The sequence below is a fragment of the Eptesicus fuscus genome, chromosome 11 (genome assembly GCF_027574615.1).
Source record: "Eptesicus fuscus isolate TK198812 chromosome 11, DD_ASM_mEF_20220401, whole genome shotgun sequence".
Lineage (NCBI taxonomy): Eukaryota > Metazoa > Chordata > Mammalia > Chiroptera > Vespertilionidae > Eptesicus > Eptesicus fuscus.
Genome location: NC_072483.1, coordinates 10,942,526 through 10,956,282, shown reverse-complemented (window position 1 = coordinate 10,956,282; position 13,757 = coordinate 10,942,526). Strand labels below are relative to the sequence as shown.

Sequence of the window (13,757 nt, the reverse complement as noted above, 5' to 3'; positions counted from 1 at the left end):
GTGTATGGTGCCAGGTGGGTACTGGAAATATCAGGGAAAATACTTTAAAGTATATGGTTGTTTAACCACCATGCTGTATACATGAAACTAATACAAGATAACATAGAATGCAAACTGTAATTTAAAAATCCTATATAATAAAAGGCTAATATGCAAATAGACTGAATGGCAGAATGACTGGTTGCTATGATGCGCACTGACCACCAGGGGGCAGACACTCAATGCAGGAGCTGCCCCCTGGTGGTCAGTGTGCTCCCATAGGGGGAGCGCAGCTCAGCCAGAAGCCGGGCTCATGGTTGGTGAGCGCAGGAGTGGTGGTGGGAGCCTCACCTGCCTCTGCAGCAGTTGGACATCCCCTGAAGGCTCCCGGACTGTGAGAGGGCACAGGCCGGGCTGAAGAACCCCCCCAACTCTAGTAAAATTATGAAGATTTGTTTCTAGAATATCTAGTTACCTCTTACACTGATCATTAGTCACCTGCAGAGAGGACAAGATGGCCAGCTGAGGTGACAGAAATCAAGGAGGAACAGGTTTACAGACCACTCCTTACTGTCCAAAGTGGCCTTTCAAGCAAGTTTGCCTTGGTCACTAAATAAGTGAGGGCCCATCGATGTTACAGCCAAAGGGCACTTTGTGAGGTAGTAAGAGGGCTGCCTGAGGCCTTCTCCCAGGCTGCTCCTGGTTTCAGGAGGTCCCAAGAGATAAGGTCTTTGCTAGAGATAACTTCTTCAGCCTGGGCCAGTCCCTCTACCTCCTGGTTCTGCTGGCAGGACCCAGCTACCCAGAGAACAGGGGCTACAAACCAGAACCCAGTTAAAACCACATGCTCCCGACTCTATCAAGAGCTTAGTCCCAACAATCTTGGACTCTACGCTCCCTGTAAAAAAGAAGACCCTTCATGTTAACTGTAGCAGCTGCTCTCTAACGCTGGGAACCTTCCTTGAGAGTGCTAGTAGCTGAACCCAGTGACCCATGGGAGACTGAACCCAGGCCAAGAACAGTATGTCCCAAGTGTCTCCCCAGATGCCTCTTCTAGTTTGTCCTGCTCACAGCAGCTTCAATTCTGGTTTAAACTAAAGCAGCTACCTGTATTGCATGAGACACATGTGGGAGTACGGGAGCGCCCAGCCCAGAGGCTGGCTGAGAACCCTAGGGCATGGCCAGCCGTGGGAAGTCTGCCCTGGACACTGCATGCTTGCTGAGGAAATTTCATTCATCCAATGCACATCTTACCTAAGAATAGACAAACATGTAAATTGACCGTACCTCCACGACGCCCACAGCCAATCAGAGTGAGTATGCAAATTAGAAGGCCAAAGATGGCAGCAGCCCAGCTCTCCAGGCGCGGAGTGGCCAGGCGGGGCAGGATGCCTGCTATGAGAGGGAGGGCGGGGGGCGAAGGGATCTACAGGAGCAGAGTGCCAGAGCGAAGACAAGACTGCAGATGAAGACGAAGATGGCAGACTCCGGCCTGAGTCTGCAGCAAAGACGAAGAAGGCCGGAGCGAAGGCCTGGGTCCTGGGTGCCAGAGGAAAACCGGTGCTGGAAGCCAAGGGAAGTAAGGCCTACTGCACGAATCTCTTAATGCAACAGGCCTCTAGTGTTTCATAAAAGCCACTTAAGGATGCTTCCCCTCTTCTTTCTTATCTCTGGGAAGCATGTGGGCTTGGCACAACCCCCAGCCATACAGGGAAGGATATGGTCCTGAAGGAAACCCCTGCTGGCTTCTGAAATGGGCCTGGGGCACCTCCTCAGCCTGTAAGGCCTGAGTGTAAAGCACACGTAATGTCCCGTTATTCACAAAGGTATCATCTACTCTGTAGGTCAACTGTAGCAAACATGGAATTTTCTAGACTGACTTCTGCTGATTCAAAATGTGTTCAAGGACTGGAAACTAATTTATTATTTGTATTAGGCCTTGTAGGTGACAAAAAAAGAGAAAAGATTCTACTGAGACCTCCCTGCACCAAAACCAACCAAACCAAATAAAACTCTTTAGAAACATAGACCAACATAAATGCCCCACTTTGGATAGGTCATGCCATACCTTTTCCAATAACACAGAGAGGTGGCCTATAGTAACCCCAGAATGTCACCCACTATTCTTCCCTACCACCTTTGGACAAATATCCAGATAACCTCCTAACTCCTCAAAAAGTTGTCAATTAGGGAGGTCTACAAGCTTCTCAACAAGAATAATGATGTTCTCCTGAACCTAAAATAATTTTCAAACTAACAGCTGTTTCCTTCCTCTGCCCTCCAAGTGCCACCTGCTCTTCAGCAATTTCTTTCTTTAACTTCACGGATATTGAAGTCCACAATGACCATGTCCAGGGACCAGCCTAAGTGGAGATGTCCACAATTCAACACATGGAATACCATTTCAAATACTGCTTTCCACCCAGCTCTGGGAGCAGCCATCCCTGCCATTCAGGCCTTGCTGACCCTGGCACAGAAACCAATGGCTGCTGTTAATTCAGCTTCCTTCACTGTCTAGACACATCAGCCCTGCTTCATCACATACATGCAGGAACTAAAAATGAACATGACCTTCCTGTGACTGCTGTGACCCATCCATTTGTCCACCACCTTTAAGCTCTTATGTTTTATGGTCCAAACCTACTGACAGGTATGTGTGCAAGGTTTATGCAGAATGAAGTGCAAACCTCACACTGGGGCTTCCTGAACTTGACTGAGCTGCCGATCGCTGGGGCCAGGGCAGGAGCAGTGTTTGGTTTGGACCGCTCATTTCCAGAGGTTCAAACAACTATTCAGCCTTCCTTCCAAGGCCCTCCAAAGTCTGGTCCTAGCCTGTATTTCTGGACTGGTCTCTAAAGCCTCTTGCACAGACCAGCATTGCTCTTCCAGCATGCCTTGTACTCTCTCACACCCTCTGGAATGTTTTAGTCAGAATCGCATCTTTATCCAAATGGCCTTCCCTCCTATTTGTGCCTATTAAAATGCTGTGACCCATTCATATGTAGCCCAAAGCCTGGCTCCGCCATGAGCTCCTGGATCTCTGCACACCTCACTGCTCTTTCTCCTGACATCTGGTCATCGCCTGTCACTCTGCGATTTATCACGTCCTGCCCTGGACTGCAGCGAACGGTGTGTCTCCTCTCAGGGCTCAGACCATGGCCCTTCCACAGTGTAAGGCACGAGGAATGAGGGGATGCACAAGGCCATCCACATGTTGCTATGACTGAAATGAGAACTAGAGCATGACGAGGTGTCATTTCTTATTTAAGTCCTCAATGTGAGGCTAGTTTTCAATGCTTGGTGAAATGAACTTGAGTAGTATGTAAGGATTAAACCAAAAGCAGACACTGAGTTTTCTTTCTAGTTAACAGACCATGAAGCCTGCTGGCTGGCAATTTGAGGACCCAGGAACAAAAGGCCCCACGGGCAAGTGAAGGGCTCAAGTGACCAACACTCACATGGGTTGCTCCCTAAGCTGTAAAAGCCTTTGTTTACTATAGAAAATCCAAGGTGGCCAAGCTCTGGGGTCATGTAGCTGTATCTGTTCTCTGGCCCACTGGCTGGGTGCCAGACTGCAGGAACTGTGTTTGATACTTCCATCTCCCTCAATGCTTACTTGTTAATGGTTGTTCAATTAATATTTGCTGAACAAATGAATTTCTCTTTATTCAGAGAGTCCATACAGGTACCTTCATATGTGCAAAGTTACTGGAGAAATACAAGTTGAATCGACACAGAGAACAAATACTGCCCATACTTCTGCAGACGATGAGTGTTATCTAAGCCACAATGTTTACACGGTCTGATTCCATCAATGACCATCACAGAGTTGGAATGGAAGCCAACAGGAGAGAGAAAATATCCAGGGTGTGGAAATCATTACACCTGCATCTCTCTACCGTAGCGTTCAGAACATCTCATGATCCTGTGGCTGATACATGGTGTTCACAATAAATCAATGACGTCCGATGATGGCTGGGAGTTTTCAGGAGGCCTTGGCTTTCATCTTGGACAGCAGCACCTCGTTCCTGCGGCCCTCCTGGAGGGGAAGCAGAGAGAGTGTGTATGGAGAAGTGGTGGCTACATTAGTACCCATATGAGGCCCAGATGGTCTTGCTGTCCTTCCTCCAGTCCCATGGGACATAACTGCTGACCAACTAAACCAGCCTCCTACCACATTGCCACCAGTGTGGTGAAATTTCCCAGCGACATGCTGACCTTCAATACCAAAATAGCTATGATGACAACCACTGTCTGCACTGTCAGACTGAAAACTGGATGATAAGACTACCAGGGATCCTCAAACTTTTTAAACAGGGGGCCAGTTCACTGTCCCTCAGACTGTTCGAGGGCCGGACTATAGTTTAAAAAGAACTATGAACAAATTCCTATGCACACTGCACATATCTTATTTTGAAGTAAAAAAAACAAAATGGCAAAAACACCCGCATGTGGCCCGCGGGTCGTAGTTTGAGGACGCCTGGACTAGGCACTGTCACTCCAAAAGACTTCCTGAAGCCTCTAAAACCTTCAAGGGGACAGAAGCTGAAAGCTGCCAATCCTGGATACTATAGGCAGCAAGGAGAGGAGGGGAGGTCCTTGGAGACAGACTAAGGAACACAGCAGGTGAAGCAGTAGGCAAGTTCTTACTCTGACAATAGTGAAGGTTCAGAATATCCTTAACTTTAAGAAAGACAGAAACTCACGGAAGATGAGAAATATGCATCAGGGGACACCTTCCCCCTTAAGAATGAGCTGTGTGAGATCTATTACTGTATGTGCTGAGGGACATTACTGAGGGAGGTCACTGGCCCCATCCCCTGCCTGTGTAACTGACATATAGTGGTATAAGGTCATCTCTGCATTATATTCCATTTTTCAGACATCTTCAAAGGCTTCTCACTGTGTCCTTCTGCCCTCTTGTTCCCAATGGCTTTCATAGCTCAGAACACATCCATCTGCTAGCAAAAATCTCCACCCCTTGCCCTGGCCAGTGTTTCTCAATGGTTAGAGCACCGGATGCGCAGAGAAGGGTCTTGGGTTTGACTCCCAGTCAAGGGCACGTACGCTCCCTTGACACAGAAAATGACATTTTCCCTTTCATTCTAGAAAAAAAACCCTGATATATCCCCCGGGGCATGCATGGTAGGAGCTGGAAGAACCTTTAGTGAAAAGATGCAAGATTCTGAAATGCCCATAGCCCCCGAAAGCTAAACTACAAAAAGGGGAAGGAGAAGTAGGGAAAGAAAAAATGAGGAAGGAGGAAAGGAAGGAAGGTATTAAAACTGTACAAGAACAAAATTATCACTATGGAAAGATTGTATTTTTTTATTCTGTAGACCAAACACCAGGATACAACTTACCATTAGTGCCTCTGTATTTTCAGCAACTTTTAAACTCATTCAAACCACATGGATTTAGGTTAGAATGGGGATAGATATTCCTGGAAATAAAGCTACTGAGATCTGGGAAGTGACAAAGTAGTCTCCTTTCTGGAAGATCTCTTAAGTAAAGGGCATACACTTTTCTTTCTGGAACAATGGAGAGTAACCCTGCCAAAATGCAGGGAAGAAAAGACTGGGACAAATGAAATTCAGCAACTAGTGGGTGTCACAGGTGCTAGACACAGTGCCAGATGCAATCGTCTTTCATCTGACCCAACAGAACCCACCAATGATGAAATTAAGGCTAAGTAACTGCCCAAGGGCACAGCTGGTAGTGGTAAAGGAAGGATTCCAACCCAAGCCTGGCACACTTCAAAGTTCACTTGTCCTACACGGCTTCTCAAGGTGCCCCCCACATCCTAAGGTTGAGGGGAGAAAAGCTCTAGGTCTAAATCCATAACAAACATAGTTTCTAGGTGGCCTGTGAGGTGGGCTGATGCTACCATTTTATACATTTAACTAGAGGCCCGGTGCATGAAATTCGTGCACAGGGGGTGGTGGTGGTGGTGGTGGTGGTGGGGAAACCCTCAGCCCAGCCTGCACCCTCTCCAATCCGGGACCCCTTGGGGGATGTCTGACTGCCGGTTTAGGCCAGATCCCTGGACATCTCTCTCATAATCCAGAACCGCTGGCTCCTAACTGCTCACCTGCCTGATTGCCCCTAACTGTGCCCTGCCTCCCCCGCCCCCCCGCTGCCAGCCTGGTTGCCCCCAACTGCCCCCCCCTGCCAGCCTGGTCGCCCCTCACTGTCCCCCCCGTTGCTGCCAACTGCCCCCCTGCCGGCCTAGTCACCACTCACTGCCCCCCTCTGCAGGCCTTGTTGCCCCATGCAGCCTGCTGTTCAGTCATTTGGTCGCCCCTCACTGCCCCCGCTGCTGGCCTGGTCACCCCACGCAGCCTGCTGTTTAGTCGTTTGGTCGTCCCTCGTCCCTCACTAACCCCCCTGCCAGCCTGGTCACCCCACACAAGCCTGTTCAGTTGTCCGTCTGGTTGTCTTGGTTGTGACAGCCCCTGGTTTTTGTTTTTTAAAAAATATATTTTACTGATTTCTTACAGAGAGGAAGGAGAGGGATAGAGAGTTAGAAACATCGATGAGAGAGAAACATCGATCAGCTGCCTCCTGCACACTGCCTACTGGGGATGTGCCTGCAACCAAGGTACATGCCCTTGACCGGAATTGAACCTGGGACCCTTCAGTCCGCAGGCTGATGCTCTATCCACTGAGCCAAACCGGTTAGGACGTCCCTGGCTTTTTATATATATGGATGGATGGATGTGCTTGTTAAGTGTTAGGAAAATGAAAAAAGATGTTAAGTCTCCTGGAACATTCAATTAGAGCCTCAGGATGGCTTCAGAACAAGGTGATCCTGATACCCAGATGCCACCCTTCATGGTCAGATCTCACTGCCACCTTCTCTTTCCCATCACAGACTAATAGAAAACCAAGGAAGTGCTCTGGTTTCTAAAGGCTCATGTGGAAGTGAACATAAATCTCCCTCCAGCTAAACAAGCCCGGCCAATCTCCCTCTTACCTCCTTGAACTCTTTCACAGTCTTAAAATATAGTCTCTGTTTTTCCAACAGTTCCAAGTACTGGTCATTCAACTGGTCTCTTCTCATTTTGTTCTCTTGCTTCTTCTTTTCCATCTGTTGAAACATTTTGGGAAATGGTAATGAAAAGACATGTTCTGACCAAGGGCTATTGGCAACATTCAAAAGGCAACTATTACTAATATTTTTATAGATTTCCTTCCAGTATTTTCCTTCTTTATATCATTTTTTAGGTTGGTTTATTTCTTTACATGATATTGCATAGAGGCTCTATTTATTCCTATCATTTCTCCTATCACTGGGCACTAACTGCTCTATTTTAATTGTTTTTGGGTGGGACTAAAAACAATTCACAATCAACCAGGGGTTATTTTGCCCCCAGAGGGTAGTTGACAATGTCTGGAGACAGTTTAGATTGCCACATCTTGAGAAAGCGGTGCTACTGGTATCTACTGGTAGAAGCCAGGGATGCTGCTAAACATCCTGCAATACACAGACAGCCCCTATACACCAAGAAGTTATCCAGCACTGAGGGGCCAACAGCATGAAGCCTGGAGGAGGGTGGAGAGAATGAGGGATCAGAATATACCTTCCCCAGGAAGGCATTGCCTAGTAAATAGCAAGGAGAAACCAAAAGGAAAAATTTCAGTAAGTTTCTGTTGTTCTTTACTCTTAGCAAGAGCAGCTAAGGAGGAGCATGGGGAGGTGGGAAGGTCCACCACACTGAGATGTGGGTTGAGACAGGCTCATGGTTAGCCAGGTTCTCTGCTCTCCACCTACCTCATACCACAGGCCATCAAAAAGGGACTCCATTCATTCTCTGCAAGAGAGCCCATCACCTTGGTTAAGTATCTGTGTACAGGCAAGCGCTGCCTCACATCAGCTCTCATTTTTGTGGATAAAAAGTCTTGTCACTAGTGACACCTTTTTTTCTCCTTTGAGATGAATATTTTTCTACAGGGAAAATGATACGGAGGGATTTTGCCCTCAGATACTTCATCACTTGTGAGATGAGAGCATAGGCAGCCTGATGTCTGTCTTCTGTAAGTGGGTTTTTATGATGACAGGTCCCACAGGCAACCCTTTCTTCTGTTTGTTTACGTTCTGGCATCCCTCACTGGACTACTCTGCCCCAAGATCATTAGAGGAGATATCCTAAGTCCCCAGGAGGTTCTACAGCCTTGCCTGAGGATCGTTCTGGTGTGATACATTTTATTTTTTTTTAAACAGGAAACTGCAGCTGTGTCTGGCTTTTAGACAGTCAGCAAATCTGCTTAGCTACTGACAAAAGGGCCCATATGCAGAGCCACAAGGAGGAAAACTCCGTGTTACTGGGTGATTATCTGAAAAGCAACCTCTGGAGCTACCACCCTTTTCAGTTCCTCTACTTTCTATTCTGACTTCTGAGGCATTCAATAGCCTCTCACTTTAGTAGAATTCAGTTCAGCAATTATTTGCATTTTTTTAAATAGGAGGTTCCTGAAAACTACAATGTGCCTGAGATCCTAAGGAATCAATTTTTAATGACAGAATGTCAGGAACCAAAGATGCAGTGAGGAAGTGATGCTGATCAAGTTGGTTTCTCATCTGTAAATGGGTATGACACCACTCACTTAGGAGGGCTTTAAGAGGATTAGCACAGTCCACGGCACAAAGCAGGTGGTCAATCGTGGGAGATATTCCTAAGAGCTGCCTTTGGACCAGCAGTGCAGGAGGCCCTAGGAGCCCGCCCTGCCGCTGCAGAGGCATGAAGATATGTCTTCAGGACTGAGGGCACATGACCAAGAACAGCCAGAAGAAGCCTATTCTTCCCAGGGCCTTCTCTTCTCCATCACCAGTGTAAAACCCGCCTTCTAACCTTCATTCTACTTTGCTTTATTCCTTCGACAATCTGTTCCATCTGACGTAAAAACTGGTCCCGGGCAGCAGGGGAAGCCATAGCTCTGAAAGAAAAACGAGCATAGGTATGACTAGCACACAGGGCTCTGAATAAGGGGGAGGTACCACAGAGTCAGCCTGGTACCCAGACAATCCCCCAAGAGGCAACTAGGCTTTTGCAAGTGGACCCGTGGGAAGCCCAGGAAGTTAAGAATTCTAAACTCTGAAGGCATAAAATTGAACCTGATTTTATAATTGAATATTAACCTTTTTTCATTTTTCCTACAATTTTCTTCAGTAACATGTATTTTCTTTAATTAAAATTCCACTAAAATTAACAAAAACTTTTTTACTTTGAATGATAGTAGGTACTGCTTAAGGAATAAATTTTGAAAGATAAATATCACATGATCTCACTCATTTGTGAAATATAATGAACAACATAAACTGATGAACTAAAATAGATCCAGAGACATAGAAGCATTGAACAGACCATCCAACCTCAGAGGGAAGGCAGGAGGAGAATGGGGGCGGGGGGCGGCGGTAAGAGATCAACCAAAGGAGTTGTATGCATGTATATAAGCATAACTCATGGACACAGACAGTAAGGGGTGAGGGCATGTCCTCAGGGATGGGAATGACTGGGGAGAGGTCAATGGGAGAAGAAGGAGACTTATGTAATACTTTCAACAATAAAGAATTAAAAAAAAATGCAAAAAAGAAATGAATTTCGCCTGGCCAGTGTGGCTCAATGGTTGAGCTTCACCCCATGCACAGGAGGTCACTATCAGGGCATATGCCTGGGTTGTGGGCTCGATCGCATAGATGATTCTAGTTCTCTCCCCCTCTCCCTTCCTCTCTCTGAAATTAATAAAAAAATTTAAAAAAATGAATTTCATTTATTAGTTCTTAAAAATCTGAGGATTTGAGACACTGCTCAAGATTAGTAGACATATTCTGAGATTTTCCTAAAACCAGGCTGGGAAACCTGGTATTTCTAGAAGCAGCAGCTAAATGAGTAGATTCCCTGATGTCCTAAAACATTCCCCTTCGCCTCCAGTTCCAGAGAGGAAGTGACATCAGAGGGGTCAGAGCACATGCATACCAGGATTAGACATTCTTCCAAAAAATGTCAACAGTCACAAAAACACCCAAACTGCAGGCTCTCTCAATGGCCAGAAAGGAAAGATGAAGGCACCATTTTTAGAAATGTCACACAGTTGCAAGTCACTAACTGAGTTTTTATCAGGGAGCTATGGGTGTTTTCAATTAGAAATTAAGCTTAAAATCTAGAGCTTGTAATCTATTAAGATCTTAAGTTACTAGTCACCTGTCAAGGGACAGTAGAGATTTGTGCTGGAAGGAAAGGAAGCCTGCTATACAGAGAGCAGGCCCTGGAGCTGCCTGGAGGTGGGTGGGCCAATGGGCATGCATGCCTCAAGGCTGGTATGATTTCAATGTATCAGGTTTGGTACATCCAGTTTTTGGAGAAAAAATTCATATCTGAATAAAGTACTTTAGAGGATGCACATTAACTTAAAACAAAGTCAACCACAAGATTTCTAAAAATCTTTTAAAAATTATATAGATTATACTCCATCCGGGTGGCTCAGCTGGTTGGAGCATCGTCCTGTACATCAAAAGGTTGCCGGTTAAATCCCCAGTTGGGACGTGTACAGGACGCAACCAATTGATGTTTCGCTCACATCGATGCCTCTCTCTCTCTCTTTCCCTTCTTTTTTCTCTAAAATCAATAAAAACATACCCTTGGGTAAGGATTAAAAATATTATATAATTCATTACCTAAATTTTAAAACATCTCTATGTCCTCAAGAACAATTGGTATTAATCTAATCATAGCAAGACAAAAGTAATATACAGAGATTATAGTAGTTGGGCAGTCAACTAATTTGAAAGTTAACTTTTTCCTAAGCTATTCCTTGTTTTTAAAATTCACTCTAATATCATTGTGTTTTTGCAAGAACTCAAGGGCTGAGCACATTTGCACTTAGCAGCAGGGGAGAAGTATCAGCATCACCCATGAGCACTAAGTCTTGCTCAGTCGCACTACTGCAGCACTAAGGTGAGCGAGAGAAGTGGAGCGCACACCAAGTCTGACAGTACTCACTGTGAGAAGTTCTCATGAATTGAGTTCAGCAGGCTAATCTGAGGAAGAAAGAAAAAAAAGAAAAGAAAAAACTATAAGCAAAAGACTGAAAGATCCTTGTCCTGCCTCAACCCCTGAAAGCCTGTCCTACTCTGGACAGCACTTCTGAAAGAGCACACCTTGTTCATGGAGATTAAAGTCACATGAAAAAACACAAATAGCAACATGTTCTTAGCCCTACAGTTTTTCCCCAGGAAATCTACCTGGACACCATATGGCCACAGGACTGTAGGAAGAGGGCTCCTTGAAGAAACCTAAATCCCCACAGAGAAGTTGCTGAGCTAACATTAGGGCTCTTTGGGCAAACTGCCACCACTGCCCTTTCTGTCTTGCAAACTTTGCAATTTATTTTGAAGGCTATCAGTGGAGCACAGGGTTAATCGGGGTGGGGAGTGAGAACACTGTCCATCCTATTCCTTCCCACAAAATCTTTTTGCCAATGTGGCCAGCTGCTGGGGGGCTCTAAGAGGCTCCACAGAGAGTGCATCATTCAAGGCCTCCATTCCCAAGGGAACTGCCTTCAGCCACACAGTATGCCTCTTTATCTACCCCAATGATACAGTCCAGGGCAGAGCTCTGAGTCTGGAGAAACTAGAAACCTAGTTCCTCCTTAACTTGTAAGCTCAAGACTTTGCCCCTACTATACTTGGACTTCAGCTTCAGTCTGTAACATGGAAATTATATTCTTGTCCTTATGATTCTACTGGGATGTTTGAAAGCTAAAATATCACAGGCATAAATAGATTTGGAATAAAATGCATAATTTATTCAAATGCAAAGTTCTGTAATAATATGGATTAAAATTAAAAAGTCCTCACTCCCCTATATACTCCTAGTTTTTAAAAGAATGCAACAACTTCAGATACTGCTAATGAAGGAAGGTCAATGAGTTCAAGGTTTTTTCAGGAGCTGGCCCATCCCTATGTTAGGACTGGCAAGTCTTTCCCACGTCACATAGAAGACTCCAAGACCAGGATGTGCAGCACAGCTATCCCACCAAAGGCCATCTACTCATCTATCCAAACATTTATCAAATGCCCATTATGTGTAAGGCCCTGGATACAGGGAAAATGAGAGCTCAGTCCTCCTCAAGGAGAGCCCCTCTAGAAGAGAGATTTATCGCATTTGATTAGCAACAAGCAATAAAGGTGATAATTATAGATGCCTCCATGTGGGCTCAGGTAAAAGATACATCTGTAATATTGTTCTTATTAAAGTGGCAATCAGTGCAGGCTGCAAGGTGATAACATGAAAACAAATTCTGTCAAAGTGAGGGGGTAAGCAGGAACTATATGTATTGAAAACCACCATGTGCAAGGAACATCACATTTCCCCCATTCTGTTCCCATCATAATCAAACGAAAAGTTGTGCTCCCATTTTCCTGGTAAGGAAAATAAGGCCAGGCTACAACCCAAATCTGTCTGACTCCAAAGCTCATGCTCTCTCCACCACACTGTGCTGCTACTGTGAAGACGAGTACACATTGTTCTTTTATATACGTAGTTGCACACCCCACCCCACTCATTTGTCATCCGACTTTGGGGAGCCCTGAATTAGGAATGGATTTACCTGACAGTAATAGTGAGAGGCTGTCAGTGCCATGTGAAGCCCCTTTCACACATTGATGATCCTTTTAGTTCGTGCCTCTGTCTGCTACTAATAATTAAACAGACATTTCCCCATGTAAACGATGACAAGCCCACCATCCCCATTTCGTTTAGCTGATTCCTTCCTTTAAAACTCTAAAGTTTCACCAACTCCAGGATCCCTCCATATGCACTTCCTGAGCGCCCGCTGTGTTTCTCTTAAGAGGCATGTCTCCCATGCACTATAAGATAGTTGTCCACCTGCCTCACTTCACCCCAAACAAGGTGAGCTCCATGGAATCTTGCACTTTCCGACTCTGCATCCCAGCACTGGGCATACACCAGGCACTCCTTCGGCTGAAACTGAATGCATCCCAGACACCAAGTTCATTTGAACTTCCTGGGGTCAACAGCACTGGTGGCTGCTCATCAAAGGTTCTTACCTCTTTTTCCAAATAAACCTTTTTATCATCCAGGGTATTATATAAAGTGAAGAACTGCTTGGTTTCTTTATGCACTGCTGAAACTGCAAATGCAAAGAAATCAGCACATGAATAAGAAAATGTATCAAAACAACCCTAAGCACCCGCTCCGCGTAAGGCACCCCGCACCCCCTCAAGAGTGGGACCTGTCAGGCTGGTACTCTGGACCTGCAGGCTGGACAGAAGCCCACAGGGCACACAAGCCTGTGCACAGCTGCTACAGGCTGATGGCACGCAGCCAGTCGAAACTGCTCTGGCCAAGAGCAGGGGCTGGAGAAATCTCCTGGTCAGATGTGGGTTTCTCAGAAGTCCCTCAGGTGAGAAACCCTGGGAGGAAGGTGACAAGGATGATGAAATGCCAAGCAAACTCTTTCTGCTTGTGTGGCTTCCTCCCTTCCCACACCGACAAAGCTCAGAGCCTAGGTGACCTCCTCAGGGGTCTAAATTCCCATAATGTACAGCCACCCAGAGAGAGATAAAACCCCAAGACCTGGGTTCACAGCCAGGCTTTGAGCCCAAGCTGAGCACACCAGTATAGCTGTAGCTAACGATCTGATGCCGCATGGTTATCAGGCACAGCCAAGACTACGAGGGGTCTATGCCATGGGCTCTGGGTCCCTGAAAGCAGGTTGCCTCTGGAGCAGCACACTGGGAGAGGAAAGAAGAGAAG

General features: G+C 46.0%; 1 protein-coding gene across 2 annotated transcripts in view; it reads right to left on the bottom strand.

The window, feature by feature from the left end:
* Window positions 1–3,631: 3,631 nt before the first annotated feature.
* CCDC93 (coiled-coil domain containing 93) overlaps window positions 3,632–13,757 on the bottom strand; it is a 91,754-nt gene continuing 81,628 nt past the window's right edge. Inside the window, exons 20-24 of one of the 2 annotated variants that reach the window (XM_008143458.3) lie at window positions 13,049–13,131; window positions 10,980–11,017; window positions 8,832–8,916; window positions 6,956–7,069; window positions 3,632–4,018 (exon numbers count right to left, since the gene is read on the bottom strand). In XM_008143458.3, the coding sequence (XP_008141680.1) occupies window positions 3,965–4,018; window positions 6,956–7,069; window positions 8,832–8,916; window positions 10,980–11,017; window positions 13,049–13,131 (374 nt within the window). In that variant the 3' untranslated portion in view covers window positions 3,632–3,964. Of the gene's footprint in view, window positions 4,019–6,955; window positions 7,070–8,831; window positions 8,917–10,979; window positions 11,018–13,048; window positions 13,132–13,757 lie in introns of those variants that run through there. The other variant, XM_054723224.1, reaches the window with a different exon arrangement.